This window comes from Molossus molossus, unplaced genomic scaffold, assembly GCF_014108415.1.
Source record: "Molossus molossus isolate mMolMol1 unplaced genomic scaffold, mMolMol1.p scaffold_m16_p_20, whole genome shotgun sequence".
NCBI lineage: Eukaryota > Metazoa > Chordata > Mammalia > Chiroptera > Molossidae > Molossus > Molossus molossus.
Window position 1 is genome coordinate 36,698,735 of NW_023425356.1, and position 23,471 is coordinate 36,722,205.

Here is a 23,471-nt window from a genome sequence, read left to right on the forward strand (position 1 = left end):
TTGACTTTTGTACATTCCTTGAGGGTTTTAATAACCTACCAAGAAGAACAAAAAGTCTATTTCTACTAACCTAATAAATCAAGCCAAGGTGGAAATACCTTTCAAGGGCCTCTCCCTTCCCAACTCAGCTGGACTTTCATTGCTGAGGGAAGCAAGCTTAACTTCCACTTCGCTGCCGAATGCACCGATTCATTTAGCTTTGCCAAGGGAGGGGGTGGGGAAATCAGCCAGTAAGGCAAAATGTTCCATCCCCTGGTGCTCAGGAGTTCAAGGTTCCTTCCTACCTTTTCACGTGCTGGGTTGCGGGATTCTTGCCAGCTGCTGACCTTCCAGACCCTTCTCTAGTGGCGCTGCCAGGCGCACACCAATTTATGAGGCTGCAGGGCCTTGTGGACAGTGCCAGGCTGAGCCAGGGGCAGCCACAGTTGCTCTGTCACAAACCCCAAGTTAAAGGCCAATCCCAGGTCAGGCTGCTGGTGACAGAGGAGCCCAGACAGGAGGGAGTCCCCCTGAAAGATCACAGCCAGACAAAAGAATCCAGAATCCAGACAGGGAGCTCTCTCTGCCCCTCTGCCTCCCAGCTCCGCAGTCATGTCCACCCACCGTCTCCACTATCTCCTGATGCAGGAAAAGTTCCTCTTTTCCCAGTTCCTACATGAAAATTTAAATAGAACCTGATTCACTGGCTGATAGATTCACTTACGGGGAGAAAAATGTCTGTCCACTCTTGGAAAAGGGAAGAAGAGAAAGACAGGACAAAAGGAAATTAACAATTAAGCGCCTTCTATCAGCTTTCATATGTTGCTTGGTATTTTGGAAAGTGCATCAGTATCTAAGCTCGAAGCAAGCAGGAGTTGGCTTTGAATCCCAGTTTGCCTCGTGTTAACTGGCTCCGGCCAAGCTACTTCTCGTCCCCAAGTCTCTATAGTTCCATCTGTAAAATAGGGACTTCTTGCCCTGGCCGGTTTGGCTCAGCGGTTAGAGCGTCGGCCTGCGGTCTAGAGAGACCCGGGTTCGGTTCCCACTAAGGGCATGTACCTCGGTTGCAGTTTGTCCCCGGCCCTGGTTGGTCGTGCGGGTGGCAGCCACTCGATGTGTCCCTTCACATCGATGTTTCTCTCTCTCTTCCTCTCTCTCTCCCTCCTGCTCTATCTGATCAAAAAATGGAAAAATGTCCTCAAGCCTTCAAGGCGTATAGCAAAGACTAAATAAGATGTTAAGAGGGGTAATAAAAATAATAGAATTTAGAATTCCTTGTCCAGCCAAATTAGACCCCTCTAAAAATAAATAGGTATTCCAATAAGGAAAAAAATGAATCCATGAGGAATAAGTGAGTTTCAAGAAGTAGTAAGCTGAAATGCACATGTGTACATGTGTGTCTTTGTGTGTACATACACAAGTGTAAGTATGTATGTATGTATATCTATTTGTATGTATATTTTTGTGTTGTCTCCATATTTAGGTGTATAAAAAGGTTTACTATGAAAACAACTAAGCAAAAAATTTTAGAACTAGATTTTTAGAGCAATTTTTTGGAACTAAACCCTCAATAAATTTGATAACCACTCTTGGTGATATGAACACGAATGACGTGGAAACCCGCACTCACAGACTGGAAGATTTCATGGTATTAAGTTTGGTTTGATTTCTCCTGAGACCTGTTTCCTTGGCCTGCATATGGCCATCATCTCACTGAGTCCTTACATGGCCTGTTCTCTAGGTATAAAAAGATACCATAAACAGCCTTGGCCGGTTTGGCTCAGCAGTTAGAGCATTGGCCTGAGGACCGAAGGGTCATGGGTTTGATTCCTGGTCAAGGGCATGTGCCTGGGTTGCAGGTTCGATCCCGGGCCCCAGTTAGGGTCATGCAGGAGGCAACCAATTGATGTGTCTCTCTCATATCAATGTTTCTCTCTCTCTCTCTCCCTCCTTCCCACTTTCTCTAAAAATCAATGGAAAAATGTCTTCAGGTAAGGATTAAAAACAAAAAAAGATATCATAAACAAAGTTAAATATAAAGCAAGAGCCTAGGAGAAACAAATAATTAGTATCAAGAATATATTTTAAAAACTCTTACAAATTTGTATGAAAGAAATAACCAACCTAAATGAGAAAGCTATAAAAAGAATTTGAATAAGAATTTAGTGAAGAGGAAATACCAGTGGCCAATAAAGACATGAAAAGATACTCCACTTTACTGCTTTTCAGATATATGTAAATCAAAACCAAATCAAAGCACCACACACTTTTGACAAAAATCTTAGTTTAACAATATAAAAAGTTTTCAAGTACTCTCAGGCACTGTTGGTGGGAATTGAAATGAGCACTTCGAAGGGCAATTCAGCAGTATCTTTTAAATTCAAATTGCACAAACCCCATGATACCTCTTAAAATCAACCTCTTAAAAAGGCAGACCCATGTGCACAAGGAAACATAGTGAAAGATGCTCATTGCAGGGTTGTCTCCAAGCGTGAGCTGCTGGACCACCATTAATGCCGGTCAGCAGGAGCCTGACCAAATAAACTCATCACTAGGGAACACGACCCATCAATTACAAATGAAAAAACAGATCTCTGTGAACTACATATCATTGAGTAAAAGAGCAAGTTGCAAAATGATTCAGTTGAGAAACCTCCCCCATAAAAAAACCTGCATAAATTAATATAGGTATTAATTATATAGTAATATATATACATATGTATATAGTTTGAATACTGATATTAATATAATACCCATATTAATTTAATACCTGAAAATGTATATATACATGTCTATAGATATTAATATAAACATACACACACACAGGAAAAGGTCTTGAATGCTACAGACCAAATTGAGGATTATAGGGGGTCGGTGATTAAAGGACAAAACTTATTACCATAACAATAGAAAAAAAAGACCTTGATGTGTTCAAAATCCATTATTTTCTTAAAAGCTAGAAAACAAATAGAGGGAAACTTCCTTGAGTCTTATCACTATTATTTCCATTGTTGTTTTTTTTTTATCCTCACCCGAGGATATTTTTCCATTTTTTGTACAGATAGAGTGGGAGGGAGAGAGAGGAAGAGATAGAGAAACATCGACGTGAAGGGACACATCAAGTGGCTGCCACCCGCACGACCAACCAGGGCCGGGGACAAACTGCAACCGAAGTACGCGCCCTTAGCGGGAACCGAACCCGGGTCTCTCCGGACTGCAGGCCGACGCTCTAACCGCTGAGCCAAACTGGCCAGGGCTATTATTTCCATTGTTTACTAGGGGAATGCATCTGGGTATAAACTGTGTAATTAAAAATTAGTTTATTTCTTAAAGCCCCAGAGCTGAGTAGATTGCTTTTGACCAGAAGTGCCTTAAATCAGAGGGGTAGGCGGCTGGAGAGTGGATTCTTGTCTCTGCAGGCCTTCGGTTGCTTATGACCAGCATGCACTCAGTGACCTCCATTGCCCCACGTAGTTTTCCTAAGAAACGCTTAGACTCTTGGCAGTGACCTTCCCTCGAACCCCTACAAATCCCATGTATATATATGGAGGAAGTAAAACTCTAGTGAAAAGCCTTTGAATCTATGACTCCATGGTAGCTACATAAGTATTTGATAGAAAATGATTCAGCAAACACAAAAATACAAGTATCAAAATATGAGAAATCTGGATAGCAACCCAAACCATTAGGAGATAGTGAATCTACATTCTTAAAACACACACAATGCAGATTTTCTTGAACTAGTGATTTCTCTTGCCACATTCAAAAGAAGTTTGCATTCACCAGAATCCATCTGCAAATGATAAGCTTAGAGAATTGCACAAGAATACCACATTCCAAGGTCAAAGAGGAAAGACATCCAACTCCTTCTCTATAAGGTAAGGGCAGGTCACCATGTTTATTGAATTTAACTAGTTTATCTGATAAGTCTCCACCCCCACTCCCAGCCTAGTTCATCCAATGCACATTTACTTTGCGTATGGGGATCACGCAGCCCATTTTCAGTTGAGATTCTGGACGTCCAGGGACCACAATTTTATCAGTATTTGGATAAGGATTAAGAATCGGACAGGGTAGTGGGATGGTTGTCCTGCTAGTATGGGAGTGCCCGGGAGGGTAAAAATAATCGCAGCAACCATCTATTGAGCTTCTACTAAGTGCTGACACTGTACTAGGCTTGCTCCCTACATCATCACACTTGAACTCCGTCTCCAAAGACATAAATACGAATGTCCTCATTTTGCAGGTCAATAATTTGTTCAAGGTTACATAACTCGTAAATGCCAGAGTGTGCACTTGAACCAATTCTCCAGTTGCAAAGTTCATGTTCTCGCCCATTGAATTCATTAGGCGCTCTTTTTTCCAGGGAAGCAAAATCAAGCTGGAAGATCTCTATTTGTGGGATAAAGCATTTTCTCAAAGCTCCAGGAGTCCAGACATCAAGATCAGGCTCAGAGAAATGACCCTTTCCCTCACCTTGTGGAGGATCCCTGGAACTGGGTGGCCTCAGGGCTAGAGCTTATCACCCACTGGATTGACATTCATGCACAGAACCCTGCTGAGTCACCAAGGCAGTCATTGCTATTACACAACAAATCAGAGCACCACTAAGCCAGCCCTACTCCTCAGGGTGGTTTCAACCCCAGATTTTGGTGATCCAACCAAAGGCTGGAGACTGATTAAAAGGAAGTCCAAACATTAGAAAAACCTGCTTTGGAGGAGAAAGCTGGTTCTCTCTCTCTCTCTCAAATTAAAATATAGTTGACATATAATAGTATATTAGTTTCAAGTGTACAACATAATGATTCAGCATTTATATTTCTTATGAAGTAATGATCGTGATAAGTCTAGTAATCATCATTCACCCACAAAGTCGTTAGGATAATATTGACTATTTTCCCTATGCTGTACATTACATTCTCATGACTTTTTTGTTTGTTTGTTTAATAACTGGAGGTTTGTACCTTTTATTTCCCTTCGCCCTTTCATCCATTTCCCCACCCCCACCCCCTCTGGCAACCTTCAGTTTGCGCTCTGTGTCTATGAATCTGTTTCTGTTTTGTTTTGTTTGTTTTAGTTTTGTTTTTTTAGATTCCACATGAGTGAAATCATATGGCATTTGTCTTTCTCTTTCTTCAGATAGAAACCCAGAAGTAGAATGCTGGGTCATACGGTAGTTCTGTTTTTACCTTTTTGAGAAATCTCTACAGGGTTTTCCATAGTGTCTGTACCAATTTATAATCCCCCCAACAGTGCACAAGGGTACCCTTTTTACCACATCCTCACCTACACTTGCTATTTGTTGTCTTTTTGATAATAGCCATTCTGATAGGTGTGAGGTAATATGTCATTGTGGTTTCGAGTTGTATCAGTTAAATGTCATTGGTCCAGCCCTGCCAGTGTGGCTCAGTGGTTGAGTGTTGACCCTTGCACCAAGAGGTTGCTGATTTGGTTCCTGGTCAGGGCACATGCCCAAGTTGTGGGCCAAATCCCCAGAGAGGGGCATGCAGGAGGTGGCCAGTTGATGTTCTCCTTCATCGATGTTTCTATCTCTCTCCCTCTCCCTTCCTCTGTGTCTAAAATCAATAAAGAAAAAAATATTTTTTTAATTCTTTGAAAAAAATATTTTTTAAATTCTTAAAAAAAAAGTTTATTGGTCCTCACTATAATCCAAGGAGGCAAATATTCTCCCTTGATCAACCACAAATTGAGGCTTAGATTAAGTATTAATTGAGATTATTTGTCTAGATTGATTATAAACTAGATTAAGCATTCATGAAGGCCAGGCCTAGATTCAAATCCAGGCCTGATGGTTTGTGATGTTGAGCATCTCTTCAAGTGCCTGTTGGCCATCTGTATGTCTTCTTTGGAGACATGTCTGTTCGGGTCCTCTGCTTGTTTGAAAATTTGGATTGTTTGGTTTTTTGATGTTGAGTTGTAGGAATTCTTTACATAGTTTAGATATTAAACCTTGATCAGATATGTTATTTGCAAATATCTTCTCCCATTCAGTAGATTGTGTTTTTGTTTTGTTGACAACACACAGACCTTCCCCCAGTGACATTCACTCCTGTCCCCCAGAGCTGGCCAGTTTCCTCCTCAGGGACCTCTGCCCTGGAAGGCTCTTGCCCCCAAACCTGAGTGTCTTGCTTTCTCACCCCCCTTTAACTCTCTCCTCAAATATCTCTTTTTCATTCATTCGGGCTTTTCTGGCCTTTCTATCTAAATATCAACACATAACAGACACTCAATGAATAAATAAATATTTATTGAATGAATAAATCAATCAATGCTTCAGAGGAGAACAGGGAAATCCTAGAAAACCCCACAAGGTTTCAGTGTGGCATTAGGGAACAAAGCAAGAGCTTCAGAGGTCTTTCCCTGGCCAGTTTTCCTCAGTGGTTAGAGCGTTGCCCTATGGACCGAAGGGTCATGGGTTCGATCCCAGTCAAGGGCATGTACCTTGGTTGCAGGTTTCATCCCCAGCCCTGGTCAGGGTCATGGAGGAGGCAATCAGTCAATGTGTCTTCTCACATCAATGTCTCTCTCTCTCTCCCTCTCTCTCAACCCCTCCTTCCTTCCTTTCCACTCTATATAAAAATCAATGGAGAAATATCCTTGGGTGAGGATTAACAAAAAAAAGAACTTCAGAAGCCTGAATTTGAATCTAGGCCTAGCCGTCATGAATGCTTAATCACGTTTATAACCACTCTAGATAAATAATCTAGATTAATACTTAATCTAAGCCCCATTTCATAGTTGCTCAAGGGAGAATATTTGCCTCCTGGGATTATAGTGAGGACCAATAACATTTTACTGAGCATTTATTTACTACCAGGCCCTATGGCACAGTGTAAATGCATTATCCCTCACGACAATCCCATGAAGAGACCAAAGTGACCAGCGTGAGGAAGACGGGAAATGGACATCTGTCTATCTCCAAAGCTCATGCCCGAATCACCACACCGGAGATAGAATGGGTTTGTGTCCAGAAGATGCTGGGCGCTGGTGGAGAAAAGGTGTCCCCAGTGTCCCTTTACTTTCCCTCCCACCCGAGCCCTCATCAGGTTGCTCCTGACCAGAATTCCAACGCACTGCACCTAGGAAGCAGCAGGGACAGCTAAGAACCCAGGGATGACCCACACCTTCCCAGCCTGGAGCCTGGCCTTGCTTTCGCCCTCAAGGATAATCTCATCACCCCAGCACCACCAGGATCTTATGTGGCACTGGGTCCTGGTACTTCGTCACTTTTGCACAGTGTATGTAATTTATAAGGAAACACTGTTTTTATTTTCAATCAGTATATCACAAAAATTGTCCTATAAGTTCCTTTTAAAGGTGAGCTCACATTTCAACTTGATGTAAGTTGTTCAACTGACATTTATTTGAGCAAGAAAAAAATAGTTCTAGAAACATGTATTTACATAGACACACACATATATATAATATAGGTTGATACATTACCATGTGTTCCAGCATCAAAAATAGACCCAAGGTGCATTCAAGACCTAACTCACACACTTAACAAAATTAGCTGGTTTCAGAAAAATACATACAAAATGCTAGTGCATTCACGTTGAAACAATGAGGTGAGAGAGAAAGTTCCAGGATGCTCTTTGCAAACTCTTCTCCACAAACCCCACATTGGGCAAGCGCAGTCTTGACTTCCAGTGAATGAGGAACCACATGGGATGGGATCCGCACCATCTTTTCTCTTTTGTACTTTGTATTTTGGAGGCGTGTAGACACTTGAATATCCTATAAAACAGTAGTTATCACATCAATGTGACAAAGTACTTGGGGAAGCAGATGTTGAAGCAACTTCTTCAATTTGCTCATTAACTTATATTACAAATAGGTGTTCCTTATGTGACTTGTCTCTAAGTTATAATTAAGAGAAGGAAAACACGATTTAAGACTCAAAGGCAACCAAAGCCTCCACGGCAGCTGGTCATGTTCAGTAAAAGTGCTGACTCAGGGCACTGCTCACCAGATCTACATGAGCTCACCGCCTGTACATGCAGAGGTTCTCAAATATTCAGTTTTTTAAAAAGAGGTAAAAATTATATTATCCATTGATTTTTTTTAAAAAGGAGAAGAAGAGGAAGAAGGATAAGGAAAACAAGAAGAGGGAGAAGAAGGAGGATAAAAAGAAGGAAGAAAAGAGCGGGGTATAGAAGAAGAGGAAGAAGCAGGGAAGAAGAAACAGGTGGATATCATTGTCTCCTTTGGATTCGCCTTCTCGGATTGCAGGTGATGAGGCCAGGCCTGTGGGGCAGCAATAGAAGGTCACGCACATCTAGGACTCTTTCCGCTGCACTATATCACTGCCCATTTAAAGGCCTTCTCAAAAATCCCTGCACCTCAGCTAGAAAGGCCTCAGAGATATCGATCCAAGCTCTGCCCTTAGCAGAAATCAGCACGAGGCTCCCTCCCCAGCAACGAGAGGGCAGACAGCACACCCAAACCCCAACGTGGGGGAAGGCGCCTCACACCCATTCCCTGCACGGCCTACACAGATGGTTGTCATTGTCTTTCTTATGTCCAGGCTCTACCACTTCTTCTCCCCCGAGCTCTTTCCTCTAGAAGTATGTCATAGAATAAATCACTAGGTAAACATCTGTTTGTAAAATACTCCTGTCTCCTGAAAGTACTGTTTGTTACAGAAGTTACTTTTTTTTTTTTTAAGTCTAACATTTTGTAAAATTGTGGTCCCATGAAAAAGAACACTATGCTCTCAGACTCAAGAATGGGATTAATCAACAATGTCTTACTAAGGGTCACTAACTGGCTTAGGAAGAGGAGGGAAAAGAAAAAAAGGGGAAAGAAATGAGAAGGAAAGAATGGGAAAGGTACAGAATAGGAAGAGAATAAAACACAGGGCTTATATTTATTGAGCACTGTTCAAAGTGTTTGACTTGTATCGACTGATTTAATCTTTACAACTATCCTGTAAGAGAAATACTATTATCCTAGTTTTTCAGATCAGGCAGCTGACGCAGAAAGCCTAGGTGTCTTACGCAAGCCGCCCTGTCAGTGCGTCTGGGATTCGAAGCCACACCGTCGGACCCCAGAGCTGACCACTTTGCGATACTGCTGAATTTGAAGGTATCCAGACTGTGCTAGATGGACACTCTGCAGATGGATGTCATAGTTAAGAGCACAGGCCCTGAATAACTATGTCGTACACCTGAAACTAATGTTGTATGTCCACTGTAATGAAAAAAATCAAATAATTCAATTTTTTTAAAAAGGGCGCAGACCCTTAGACAGAAGTGGGTTCCATTTTGGTCCCCCTATTTACTAGATTTACAGAAGTCACTCAATTCTCTCGCAGTTTCCCCCTCTTAAAATTGGAGATAATGGTAGCATTTAGTTCGTGGAGTGACTATAAGCATTACGTAGCCTAAAACATTGAGCACAGCGCCAGGACGTAGAATCCAATCAATTTTAGTTTTTGTCTCATTTAATCTTTACAAGGACCCTATAAAGAATGATTATCCCCATCTCACAGATCTGAACACTGAGACTGCAAGTGGTATCCACCGTGCCAGGGTCCTATGCCTCATAAGGGATGGGGGTGGGGTTGGGGGAGAACAGGCTAGAAAGAAAAGAGAGAGGAAGGAGGAGGAAAGACGGAGGGAGCAGGCTCTATGTGGGACAAAAGGGGGAGATGTGAGAAGAAAATGGAGCCTGTCGTGGTGAATGCCAGGCTGTGGTTACCTCAGGGGGTCTCAGAAGTTTGGGGGGTGACATCTCTAATCCATACAAGGTTGATTCACTCACCATGAGCTCTCCTTTCATTCAGATGGGGTCTCATTGAACCACATGAGGGTGTCTGGATTCCCACCAAATTCCTTAAGGAATTATTTATCCCTTCAGCTTGCTATCTCAGCATACAAACTCAGAGCACATGTATAAATAAAACCCTTCATTGTATTTCTTGTACCCAACCTTAGCATCTCCTTCCTATCTTAAAGCCACAGCTCAATGTTTCATTACCTTACTTATACAATGTAAATGATTGCATGAGCATGAAACCAAAAGTTATGCCACCATTTATGTGTCTAGTTCTTTCCTGATTACATTTTTATTTACTTTCTGTAATTTAACTCCCATGAGAGCAAAGACTTTCTAATAATAAATATAAAAATGCAGTGTGTATTACATTTATGCACGAATATGTACATATTAGTTTCTTATGGCTGCTGTAACAAGTTACCACAAACTAGTTGTTTAAAACAAGACCAGCGTGTTACCTACAGTTCTGGAGGCCGGCAGTCCAAAATGGATCTTACGGAATTAACACAGTTGTCAACACAGCTGCATTCGTATGGGGGCTGTAGGGGAGAATCCGTGTTTTTTTTTTTTGGTTTTTTTTTCACTTTTTTTCAAGTTTCCCAAGCTTTATTTATTGCCAAAAGATGGGGCAACCCTCACCTGTGGCCAAGTCACCCTGCTCTACCTCTGCCTCGGAGTTTCGCACCATCCAGTGTACTATCTGGTGATGTACCATCCAGTGGTGGAGTTCTTTGCTGTGTTTTGTGCATTCCTTTAACTTTTCCAGCTACTAGAGACTGCCTGCATTCCTTGGGTAGTGACCTCTTCCTCCATCTTCAAAAACAGCAGTATAGCACCTTCAGATCTCTTTCTCTAACCACATCCTTACTTCGGTCATCCTTACCGCTGTCACTACATCTTCTTTCTAACTCTGACCTTCCCGCCTCCTCTTATAAAGATCCTCAGGATTACATTGAGCACAGCCAGATGATCCACAATCCTTAATTATACTTGCAAAGTCCCCACGGAAGGCAACATATTTACAGGTTCTGGGGATTAGGACATGAACATCTTTAGTGTCATTATTCTACCATAAAATGCTACCTAATTTTTTCAGTTCTTTGGCTTTGAATAATATGTAGAAACTCAAGACTCCATAATTTTACCAACAAATCCTGCCTCATCACCATCACCTTCCAGAAGAAACTAAAACTTGATGCAAGAACCCAGGGCAGGTGTCACTGAATGTCACTCTTGTTCCTGACTATTCAAAGTCCTGATACATTTTGTCCAATATTGTCCTTGACATTTTCACCATTAGAAAGAAAAATTGGGGTTAATCCTTCTCAAATTTGAGTATTCAAATTTGTATTTCAACAAAAGTCACTGAGTTCTGAACCCCTTTTATATTGCCAGAAACACATTTTTACTTTATACTTCAAAAGAGATGGCCAAGGGTTTCCATGACCAATGCAGATGACCCAACCTGCATTGCTCACTTGTACAGAGCTATCTTCTTAACCAGTCAGAGGAGATCCTGTCTACCTGGTCCTGTTAATAGTTGTGTCTCAGAAATCAAACCTTCAGACTTTCTATTTGACGATGCAGATGTGGAAGCAAGGTTCCTGCACCAAGGATGGAACACTAAGAAATGTTTCCAGTCTATGTAAAAGGAGGAGACTAGATGCAGCATTTGGATCATATGAGAGAGACTGGAAGAGTACCCATGGGGTTAACATTTTATGGTTTCCCGTAAGGCCAGACTGCCTCCCTAAGGGACATTTGAAACAGCTAGGGTGTCTTGATGATGGGCAGGACAGAAGTTAGCTACAGACATTCATGTGGAAGGAGACCAGGGTTGCTAGACTTCAATGCACAGGACACTCTGTACTATGATAAATTGTCTCACCCAAATGCTAACAGCACCCTTGTTGAAAAGATGGCCCCAAATCTCCTCATCCACACTTACTTCAATCACCTCTGCTCCTCATTCCCTCAAAGACCCATTGTTTTCAGCACAAAAGGATATGTGAGCCACAGTTTTTGTGCTCCAGTAGAAACAGGTAATACCTCAAACAATACTATATTTTAGCTTATGCGAAAACACGACTAGTTTGTAAAGACTGGCACTTGTCCACAAGGCTGGATTAAAACCAAGAGAAGCCCTAAATTCTAAAAACTCAAGAGAGTCTAACCTAGGTAAGAAAGTTCAGATTTTTCATCTGGTGACTACTACACTTTTAAAAAATAAATAACAAATTATTTAAATGTTATGTTCTTCATTTCTTGTTTTCTATTGCTGCTCATTGGATGAACATTTTATTTTATTTATTTTTTCTTTATTGATTTTTAGAGAGGGGGGGAATGGAGATGGAGAGAGAGAGAGATAGATACATTAATGAGAGAGAATGTTGATTGGTCGCCTCCTGCATGTCCCCCCACTGGGGATGTGGCCCACAACCTGGGCATGTCCCCTGACCAGAAATCAAACTGGCGACCTCTTGGTGCATGGGTCGATGCTCAACCAGTGAGCCACACTGGCTGGGCTGGATGAACATTTTAAAAACTCTTCATTTAAAAAACTCTTCATTTTAAATTTACTTATGGTCCGGCCAGTGTGGTTCAGTGGTTGAGCGTCAACCCATGCACCAAGAGGTCGCCGGTTCGATTCCCAGTCAGGACATATGCCCAGGTTGGAGGCCAAATCCCCAGTTGGGGGGGGGCATGCAGGAGGTGGCCAATTGATGTTCTTTCTCATTGATGTTTCTATCTCTCTCTCCCTCTCATTTCCTCTCTCTCTAAAATCAACAAAGAAAAAAATTTTTTTTTTATTAATAAATTTACTTATGAAGTAGGTTGTTGATGGTTCAAAGTGATGGGAAAACAAGCTACTTGCTGCGTCCTGGCTCTCTTACTGAACTCCCTCCGGTCTGGCTCCATTACTTACGAGCTAGATGACTTTGGGTAAGGTCCTTAATCTTTGTTTGTCTGTAAATAGGAATTTAATCGGCCTGACAACGGTCTGTAAGGATTAGATAAAAAATGTATGTGCCTAGTATGTAAAAAGTGCTCAGTATATTTTAGCTATTAATGTCACTGTACCTCCTTCCATGCCTGCCATTCCTCAATTTTCAAACACATTTGAATGACTACAGTGTGCTAGTATCTGTGCTGGATGGAATCTGAAGAAGAGAGGTGACAGCCCTGACCTCGGTTCACGCTCTAAAAGAGAAATAAGTCTGTAAATAAGCAAATGCAACAGCGCCATCAGTTACTCAATTGAAAAGGAAAAAGCTACATGGGGGGGGGGGTGTTTGGGGGAGGGGAGCAAGATGGTTAATTCTGAAGGCTCAGAAATGTCTATGAAATTTCTTTAAAAACACTGTTGTCGCTGACTTAAGAGAATTTCCATCTAGTTCAAAAGCAACAGCCCTTATCCACATGTGTAGTGCATAGTACATGTAATTGTTTCAGGGGCTGTTGGCAAATACTTCTTGAAAGACCACATGGCCTGTGAATTCTGAACCCTTCTTAGTAAAAACACATCCAGATAAGAAAACAAGTTGGCCAACAGCAATTAGACCGCTGATTGTATCTGTGCATTCTTATTTCAGAAATGTTCAAGTATGGAAATAGAATGTGTGTGGAATCGACAGGAATGTGCTATGTATCTGTGGGGCATGCATATCTGGGAGTGCAGGCTCTTAGCACTGAATACCTAGGAACTGGTTTGCCCTCCTGTCTCACGTTGTCTACTTCCCATTCCAAATCTATCCTGTATAGTGCCTTTTCCACTTTCTCGCGTTTCCACTCAAAAATTATTGATGGCTTCCTCCATTCCTACAAAATCAAATTCAAACCAGCTGTTAACCTTCTCTTTTACTCTCCTACCTCTCAACCCTCAACCATCCATGCTTCCCCTCCCCGCACCCCCCACCTTTCAACTACACTCCGCCTTTCAATTTTTTGGTTTTTTTTAAATAATTGTATCTGAAATTTATTAATTTTTTGTTACAGATGTTTCTCCCTTTTCCCCCCTAGACACCCTCCTTCGGACCCTGCCCCCCCAACCCCCCATAGGATTGTTAATCTTTGTCCATTGGTTATGCATATATGTATGTAAGTTCTTTGGTTTATCTCATCCTTCCCCCCCACCTCCTTCTCTGAGGTTTGTCAGTCTGAACTGCACTCTTTTCTATGTCTCTGGATCTGTTTTGTTCATCAGTTTATTTTGTTCATTATATTCCACAAATAAGTGAAACCCTGTGGTATTTGTCTTTCTCTGGCTGGCTTATTTCGCTTAGCATTAATACTTTCCAGGTCCCTTCATGTCATCTCAAAGGATAAGAGATCTTTCTTTCTTACAGCTGAATAGTATTCCATTGTGTATATATATACCACAGCTTTTTTATCCACTCATCTATTGATGGATACTTGGACTATTTCTAGATCTTAGCAACTGTAAATAGTGCTGAGATGTAAATTGAAATGACTATGAGGTATCATCTCACACCTGCCAGAATGGCCGCCATCAACAAATCATCAAACAAGTGCTGGCGAGGGTGTGGAGAAAAGGAGACTCCAGTACACTGCTGGAGGGAATGCAGACTGGTGCAGCCACTATGGGAAACAATATGGTGTTTCCTCAAAAAGTTAAAAATTGAACTGCCATTTGACCCAGTGATCCCACTTCTAGAAATATATCCTAAGAAGCCTGAAACACCAATCAGAAAGAATATATGTACTGCTGTGTTCATAGCAGTGCCTTTCAGTTTTAACCTACAGAAATCTTTTCAAGACTTTTACCCCTTCTTCAGAATAGCTACTGTATTTTCCAATTCTATTATCTACTGCCATTTATTGCCAATTGATTTTTCAACTGTTTATTTCCCAGCCAGAAGTATAAGCTTTAAAAAAAAAAATCACTTTTACGAGACTACATTTATGATAGTCCTGAACTTGTATAACCAAACTAATGTACTCTTTGGTTAATAGTTCCAGATGATTGTTTAAGTGTAAAATATTTAATAATTCTTGTTAGGCCCTGGCTGGTTTGGCTCAGCGGTTAAGAGCGTCGGCCCGCAGACCAGACCTGGGTTTGGTTCCCACTAAGGGCATGTACCGCTTTTGCAGTTTGTCCCTGGCCCAAATTGGGGTCATGTGTGTGGCAACCAGTTGATATCTCTCTCTCTCCTGCTCTATCTGAAGATAAATGCAGTCCGGCTGGTGTGGCTCAGTGGTTGATCGATCCATGCACCAAGGGGTCGTTGGTTTGATTTCCAGTCAGGACACATGCCCAGGTTGTGGGCCCAATCCCAGTGGGGGGTATGCAGGAGGCGGCCAATTGATGTTCTCTCTCATTGATGTTTCTATTTCTCTCTCCCTCCCCTTTCCTCTCTAAGAATCAATAAAGGGGAAAAAAATGCAAAGAACATCCTTAGGTGAGGATAAAAATTTTTTTTTTTTTAAATAGTCCTTGTTAGTAACTAACAATGCTTACAAATAAATAATAGCGAGTACCAAAAGATTAACCTATAGGTAAAGTTATGTTTACTGAAAATTTTCACAGCCACTGAGTATTTCATGTTGGTGAGCCTTTACAGTTACCCGTTCAATTTCCATCGAAATGTCTGCCCACATTTGTTTTCCTTCACATCACTGTCCTGTAACCTAGTCATTCTGCACACCAGCAACTCATGTTAAGCTGCAACTTCCCTTTCAATACCTAAGGTCCAACTCTCTTCTACATAACTCAGTCTAGCATGCACAAAATAATCAAATAGATATTTAAAAATTAATTTATTTTTCTACTTAACTTTTAATAAATGAGAAGAAACACAGTAGTCTGTCTCATAAAGAACATTTATAATACATAACAATTCATAAAGCCTCATGATGAGGTAGGAACAGCTTTGGAAAACAATGCACAGTCATAAAACATACAGAAAGTTCGGTAAAAGGTTGCAGCACTGAAGACATTTTATGTGCATCTGTATTTAATGAGATGATAGTTGCATTTAACTGGGCCACATCTGGCCTGAAGGACAGGCTGTGGCAGACACAAAACAACACGACATTGAAGTTTGATAAAGAACCACAGAACACACTGCTATACTTCATTGTGCTGTTTCAAGGCAGAACCATAACGTGGCAATTTTTGTCTTTTTATATATAACCACATATTAATTTTTTGTTACATTCCCTTCAGCATCTTTTTGCCAAAGACACTGGACCATAAAATTTTTGGTTTGAAAGTTTAAACTGAATGACATACAAAAAGCTCTTGTGCCAGTAAAAGTGACTGCTAAATATTCCAGAGCTTAGTGAAAGAAAATAGCACTGCCACACAGAACTGGTAGTGCTACATCAAAACAGTGGTTACAATGTCCACTTCAGATGGTCAAACACTGTATTTGACAGTTTCAGTTTAGAAAACAAGAAACCCCTCCACCTTCCCAAGAGTTTTAACACTGTTTTATGACTTAACTGAAACACTATTAAAATAAATATTTCTATATTGTAGAATTATTATCCACATTTATGTATGTGAACATCTTAAGACAGCAGGTAAGTGACATATCATTCAAATGATATCTGCTTAGAAACAGTAAAAACCTTCAACCCAATACCAGTTAGCCTACTAAATACTTCACATTAGGTTCCATAGGCCTTTTCCCTCAAAACTTTCAAAAGTTCACAATTAACTGAGGCTGTTAACAAGATACAAATGTTAACATAGTCTCCTACCTAGTGTGATTTTCCAAAGGTGCTCTGGATGGAAATTTTTCCTGTTCAAATGACATACCTTAGTCAGTCACACATTGTTTTCTAAAATGTTAAAAATACGTAGAGCAAGTTCTTTGACCTTTATATTTCTTGTAGGTTCTAGTCCATACTTTTATAATGCATATGCCCTTCAAAAACAACTAAACATTCATATAAGTAAAAGGTGACAATGAAGATTTAAATCTCTCATCACTAAAGCTGCATTTGGCTTGGAAAAATTTCTGAGTTGGTTTTAATTCCGGTACATGCAGCACCTCCTTCTCACTAAACAGAGACAGTAGACAAGTTGCTAAACATATTCTAAATACACTAATCTTGCTCAAATATAAAAGAGCCAGCAGGAGAGATGCACCTCCTAAAACTGATGCAGTGTTATAAAACAGCATATTTAAATATTGGGTTTAAATCTCCTAATAATTCAGCGTATTCCCTTCATTTTCTTTCAGGAAGGAAGAAGCTATTTTGGGGGGGGGGGGAGCCTATGTCCCACAATATTTAAATATAAAAGCATTTTTAAAAGATAATGCTAATAAAGCTAAAAAATGGGTTAGAAAGTGCATTCTGTAAAGAAATAAATAATTCTCTGCTAAAACTCAAAAGGTGAGTCAGTGCCCACTGATTTTGCTATTATGACAAAGTCCTTTGAAAAAAGAGAATCCTCCTATGGTACCACTTTGTTACATATAAGCTACTTAAAAATGATGAAAAGTGAAATAACTGAAATCTAGAAGTTGTTACCTTCAAAGCACTTTTGAAAAAAACAAAAACAAAAAAACCCCTTGTCCAAAGCTTAAACATCATTTGAAAAAAAAAAGACCAAATAGAGCATTTGTAAAAAAAAAAAAAAAATTATTAAATGTAATATATTTTATCAGTTATCCTATTGTTATCATTACTGAAATGTTTCTATAACAAACTGTTTTGAGATCTTAATGTTTTGTAGTTTAAAGTGTTAAATCAGGAATGTACAGGATACAGTACAATTTGAAGCTTTCTCTTATTCATCCATACAATGAAATCCCCCAATTTCATTGTTTAAAAAAATTGTCTGCAATATTCAAAGTAACTACCAGTTTAGGAATTGAATTCCACAATATTAAGTAAGAGTATTAAAATATCAAGATGTATTGCAAATTGGCAGGTTATGGTTTTGGCCCATTATAGTAAATGTGAACTTACAAACTGTGTTCCTAAAATTACCTCATTCTAATTGGAAAAATCGGCTGTTCTTAAATAGGCCCATTGCCAGCAATAGGCTTATGCTAAAAAAACAACAACAACACACCATCTACCACAGAAGATCATTCCTTTAAAAAGTTAACTGTCACAGGCCAGCGCTTTCATCTTAAGACCCATTAAACAATGAATTATTTCAAATCCCAAAAGGTCGCCATCTCAAAAGTAGTCAGCTATAAAAGTCACTGAAGTAGTCAGGATACCTTGTTTCTAGAAAAATAGAGCTATACATGATAACTGATATTAATATTCCTCCTTTTGAGGTCGAAAATCTACAGTTTCTTCACAAAGCATAATCCCTCTCATCAAGAAAAATATAACTTAAATACCCTTAAATAACATTTGTATATGGATTTGAAATCCACAGCAACAATAAAATAGCCAAGAACAATTTCCTGTGTGGGTATTGTAGCCTCACTAAACAAGCCGCTACTAGATAGCAGTATCAAGACAGGATAACTTATAGAATCTTAATTATTAATTTTGCCCTAACTTATTTTGCTTTTTAAGAATTTAATACCCAAACTCCATTAACTTTCAGATTTCGTTCTCCTCCCAAGTCAGTGGCTCTTGGCAAAACACAAGCATTGCTGGTGGTGTTTGAAAAGCTGCATTTGAACCCATTCATGATTGGTCACGACGAAATGACTTTAACACTGGAAAGTTTTTTTAAACACCCACAGTTTAAAAGATTCCATTAGTAAGCTTGCATTTAACATGTAATTATTAGATTGAGTTTAATGTCCTTAAAAACATTTACTGTATATATGTGCTTCTGATGCCAATCTTTCAAAGCAAGTAATGCTGGTGAACATGTTCGTGTTTTAGACTAACTTTGGTAAGAGAAAACACGTTCAAACCCTCAGAATAATTTAGAAATGTAGTCTCAATGTTAATTTACAATAATCTAAATATTTAATTTGGTAAACTTCTTTCCCTGCTTTTACTCCCCATATGCCCTAGTATGTGTAAACTATAGTTCAATTTGTTAATTATATCTCACTGTTTATTATATTAGATTAATACTCAGCAATATAGAATATACAGAAGAACTGATCTTTAGTATTATAAATACCCCGTGTGGAAAAAAAGAAACCTTTCTTAATTACACCCATCAGTCACTCTTAAAATATGTTGCTACTATGCTATGTAATTATCTTAAAGAGCAAGTAAATATTACCTAAGTATCAAAGGAAAAAAGTTGTTGGTGAGTTTTAAAGTTCTAGCAATTATAATTCTAATAAACAAAATATAACACCGGGGGAAAAGAAAAGCAGAGGAATTCCAGTAACAATTTTAATTTATTTATCCCCCTAATTAATTTTTCACCATGGAAAAACTGGAAATCAAATGTCATTATGTTATATAAGGTTTATACTACTTTAAACAAAAATGTAACATAGTGTTAAAACTGGCTTTCCAAAATTGTTACAGCATAGCTGTACTCTGCACTAAGAATCACAAAGTTGTAATCTAGAACTCTGTCAAGCAGTCCCATTATGTTCTTACAAAAATAGAATTAAACTGTGTGACCAGACAAGGACTTCAATTACACTACTTGGCAAACTTAGAATTTCAATGGAGTCTTTTTCCTCTTGTAGTTTAAAGCAAAAGTCAAATATCACATCTTTTTCAAGACTCACAAAGATGATTCAGGTTGTTTGTTTGGCACCTTTTTAATTTCTATCACAACAGCAGGCATGTTTTCAACTTTAGTCCTCTTGGGCTTCTCTAGATTGTCACTAAGTTCTAAACAAGAAATGCTAACTGTTGGGGCTTTTTCTGTATCCTTTCCAAAATGGGTTTGTGGCCGAGACCCACAACATTGCTTCAAAGCACACTGCGTTCTGCAGGCAAGTGCACATGGGGCTACACTTGATTTAGAGTCTACACTAGCAAATTCAGGCTGAATGGTAGTAGCGTGAATTCCGTGATTATGAAAAACGTCTTTGATGATTTTAGCCACCTGCATGTATGATGTCGGATCTTCGCATCTTATGTGAGCAGTGGCAATGATTCTGCTTCCAGCAAGTTGCCAAATGTGTAATTCATGAACTTCCTCAACTCCTTCGACATTTCGAAGTTCTTTTATCAAATTTCTGATATCAACTTGTTTAGGAACAGTTTGTAGAAGAATAAGGGCAGATTCCTTAAGTAATGGACAAGTTGTGTAAATAAGTATACAAACCATTACAACACAAAGAGTTGGATCTAAATATAGCACCCAGCAAGGACTAGCCTCATAAACTGTTTCATAAGTACTATTAATTACTTCTACAAATGCTGTGCAGGGGTCAGGTATACATGGGTTCACACAGAACCTCTTCCCTTCAGGACAACCTTGCCAAGAAAAGTAAAAGACCAAGGCATTTACTACTACAATCACTGAACCCAAAGCATCTCCAAAGACATGCAGAAAAACTCCACGCATGTTAAGTTGTCCGGCCTTATCATCTTCTGCATTGTCAGTTTCTCGGATAACATTCCCATTCACTTGTAATTCCGTTGCATCACTTCTGGACTTTTCTGGATCTACAAAGAAATACAAATTCTGCATCAAATACACTTTAAGTGTTTATACAAACATCCTTGTCTAATTAATTCCATTTAAGTAAGGAGGTGAAAAATTTTCATAAAACATTATTTTGAAAACGTGCTGGGGGCGATTTACTATAGACATACTGAGACCAAGCCAGTATATAATGGCCAGGGCTAAATAAACTCATTAGGATGATAGTTTCTGCCCTGGCCGGTTTGACTCAGCGGTTGGAGCATTGGCCTGCGGACCAGAGAGTCCTGGGTTCGGTTCCCACTTCCCACTTGGGGCACATACCAAAAAAAAAAAGAAAGAAAGATGATAATTTCCCCATTCTCCTAACCACCCTACCTCCCCACTCTAAAAAAACTTCATTTTCTCTGGAGGTGGGATCCTGCGAATATTATGCTATACTTTTTGGCATATACCAAAAAGGAAACAAAACTGAATGCTAAAGGTCCAAATTATATGCAACTGTGGATAAGTCTAATACAAAGGCTTGATCTGACTTAGAGCTCATCACCTTTTTGTCTTTAAGGTGTTAAGGTTAACTCTTAAACGTTTATTATGAATATAAATGATAAGGGTTTCTTGGTAGAGAGGATTTAGAAACTGACAAATCAACATAGAGTAACCTCAGTAAAAATTGCAACTAAATGATCACTATGTGCCCTGCTTTTTTTAGACTAGTTTCAAAGTGTACATACACCAGTTGACTTGTTATTTCTATACATTATGAAAGAATCCTCCCTGCCCCCCCGATCTGTTGAATTAACAGATCCATCACCTCACAATTTATCATTGTTCTTGTTTATTTTGGTGAGAACATTTAAGTTCTACTCTCATAGCAAATTTCAATTATACAATACAGTGTTGTCAACTACAGTCACCATGTGTTATACAGCTTCTCAGACCTTATTATCTTATAGCTAAAAGTCTGTACCTTTTTACCAACCTCTCCCTGTTTCCTCCATGCCTTACAATTCTTAAACCAAATGTACTAACCTGTAAAACAAACAAACAAACAAACAAACAAAACCCATAACAGAGCAGCTTAATTTTGTTTGGAATAACACCTTGTAGAACGGGAGTGAGGATATTCAATACACAACCTTTTCAATATACAACCTGAACTTCATTCACCAAATATCCTGCATCCTAAAAACAAGGAAAACGGTCTATGTAGTATCACACAATAAGGTAAATAAATATAAGTGGAGAAAAATGGGAAGGAAATACAAATTGTTAACATCATTGAGCTTGGGTAGTAGGGCATTCATTGGTTGACTCTTTTTTCCGTCTCCTTTCTTTCAACATTTATTTTTCCAAATTTCCTTCAAAAGTACTTATGTTTAGAATGTACAGCATCCATTAAAAACATAAGATTAATAAATTACCATCACTCTTATTTTAGTGTGATTGAAAAGTCCTAACTGAAATGTTAAACATCCCTAAACAGGTCCTAAGTCTAGGATTTTCAGGATTCGGGTTTAGATTTTAGACAATTAACTGAAACCGACACTGCTGTTCATAAAAGAAACCTTTTTGAGCTCAGGAAAGTCAATGGCTAGATAGCCCTGAATATAATATTAAGCAACTTGTTCAAAGGACGTAATAATCACCTGGATTTCAAACAGCCAAAAACTAAGAACGAATTGCTGATTCTCTCCATTTCCCAACAGGGCCAAGAAATTGAATTAGGAAGCATTTTTGATCTTTAAAATACCCAAATCAGACAGTCTCTTGAAAAGACAGCCTGTTAGGTCAGCCAAGTGCGGTAGTGCACGCCAGAGGGCTGTCACCTCCCGACCCTTTTCCCACTCCCAGCAGCACAGTCCCCAGCTACACCTCCAGACCCGCTCCCTGGCTGCCAACACCTAGGCTGAAAGGGGTCCTATTTGCTCGCCTTCCCCGGAGGAGGCGGGACCTGGAGGGAGCGGGAAGGCGGCGGCGCAGCGCAGACCGACTCCGGCACCAGGGGGCGTGCGGGCCATCCCGCCCGGGGCCCCGCTAAGGTCTGGGCTCCCCAAACCCAACCACCTGAGGCGGGGACTCTCTCCTCACCTGTCCCGTCCAGTTTCAGCCCGTTGGAGTTGCTATTACTGGTCACTAGGGTGTTGGTCTCCTCCTGATCAGATCTCTGGTCAGCCGATTTCATGTTGTCGCTGTCCCCGGGGCGGTTACTCTTGCCGCGGACCCCCTTGGGGAGGCTGTGGCTGTGGCTGGAGTTCTTGCCGAACCCGCTGTGATGGTGGAAGAGGCAGAGCCCCAGCACGTTGACCAGCAGCCCCGCCACGCCAACCCCGAGGATCACCAGCGGCTGCTGCATCTCCTGCGGCTCGATGAAGCGCTCGATGGCCTCCAGCAGGATGGCGAAGCAGAGGCCGGTCAGGAAGATGGCGTTCACCAGAGCCCCCATCACTTCGGCCCGGATCCAGCCGAACGTGTTCTTTTGGGTGGCATGGGTCCGCTGGGCGAAGCGCTCGGCCACCAGGGCCACCACTAGCGCCAGCACGTCCGACAGCATGTGGAAGGAGTCAGAGAGCATCGCCAGCGACGAGGTCACCCGGCTAATCACCACCTCCAGCACCATGAACATGAAGGTCAGTAACAGCATGCACAGAAGCCGGACCCGGTTCCGACGCCAGCACCCCATGGCTGCGGCTCAGGGGCCCGCCGAGCGCGGCCCGGACACTTGGGGGGTGGCGGCTGCGAGGCGCCGAGGGTCGGTCTGCGACCCGGTGACGGAAGGAGGACGGCGTCGGGCTCCCACCGCCCGAGCCGGGCCACTAGGGAGACCGCTGAGGAGCCTCGGGGGTAGGAAGGGGGTGAGCCCCGGCTGAGCCGCCAAGCCTCCGCGCCTGTGGGCGTCCCCGGCAGGCTGCCGCGCGTAGCTCCTCAGGCGTCCGTCCTCGGAGCCGAGGCGGAGGCCCGGCTCAGCCCCAGCAGCCCCACACCCGCAGCGGGGCGGCGGAAGCGGCGACGGCGTTGGGAGCTGGGGTTCCCGGAGCCCGGGACCAAGAGCCGGACCAGAAGCGAGAGCTGGCTGGCGGGCGGCGGCGGCGGGGGCGGGGGCGGGGGAAGGCTCCGAGCATCTGCAGGCTTTCCGCACAGGTCTTCCCTCCGCAGGTCACCACCGCTGGGGCTCGGATCG

The 23,471-nt window shown here is 41.1% G+C and overlaps 1 protein-coding gene across 1 annotated transcript; it reads right to left on the reverse strand.

Moving 5' to 3' along the window:
* Positions 1-15,259: 15,259 nt before the first annotated feature.
* Positions 15,260-23,147, reverse strand: SLC30A1 (solute carrier family 30 member 1). Its single transcript, XM_036272888.1, has 2 exons — positions 22,382-23,147; positions 15,260-20,313 (listed from the first exon to the last, which is right to left on the reverse strand). The coding sequence occupies exons 1-2, from the start codon at positions 22,971-22,973 to the stop codon at positions 19,421-19,423; spliced, it is 1,485 nt and encodes a 494-aa protein (XP_036128781.1). The 5' UTR covers positions 22,974-23,147; the 3' UTR covers positions 15,260-19,420.
* Positions 23,148-23,471: the final 324 nt, after the last annotated feature.

What these genes read in the sequence shown, in the direction of transcription:
- SLC30A1 (XM_036272888.1), bottom strand. Translation starts at nt 22,973, where the DNA reads ATGGGGTGCTGGCGTCGGAACCGGGTCCGGCTTCTGTGCATGCTGTTA. An exon ending in GCTGAAACTGGACGGGACAG is followed by an intron (nt 20,314 to 22,381) that starts GTGAGGAGAGAG and finishes ATTTCTTTGTAG; the next exon opens with ATCCAGAAAAGTCCAGAAGT.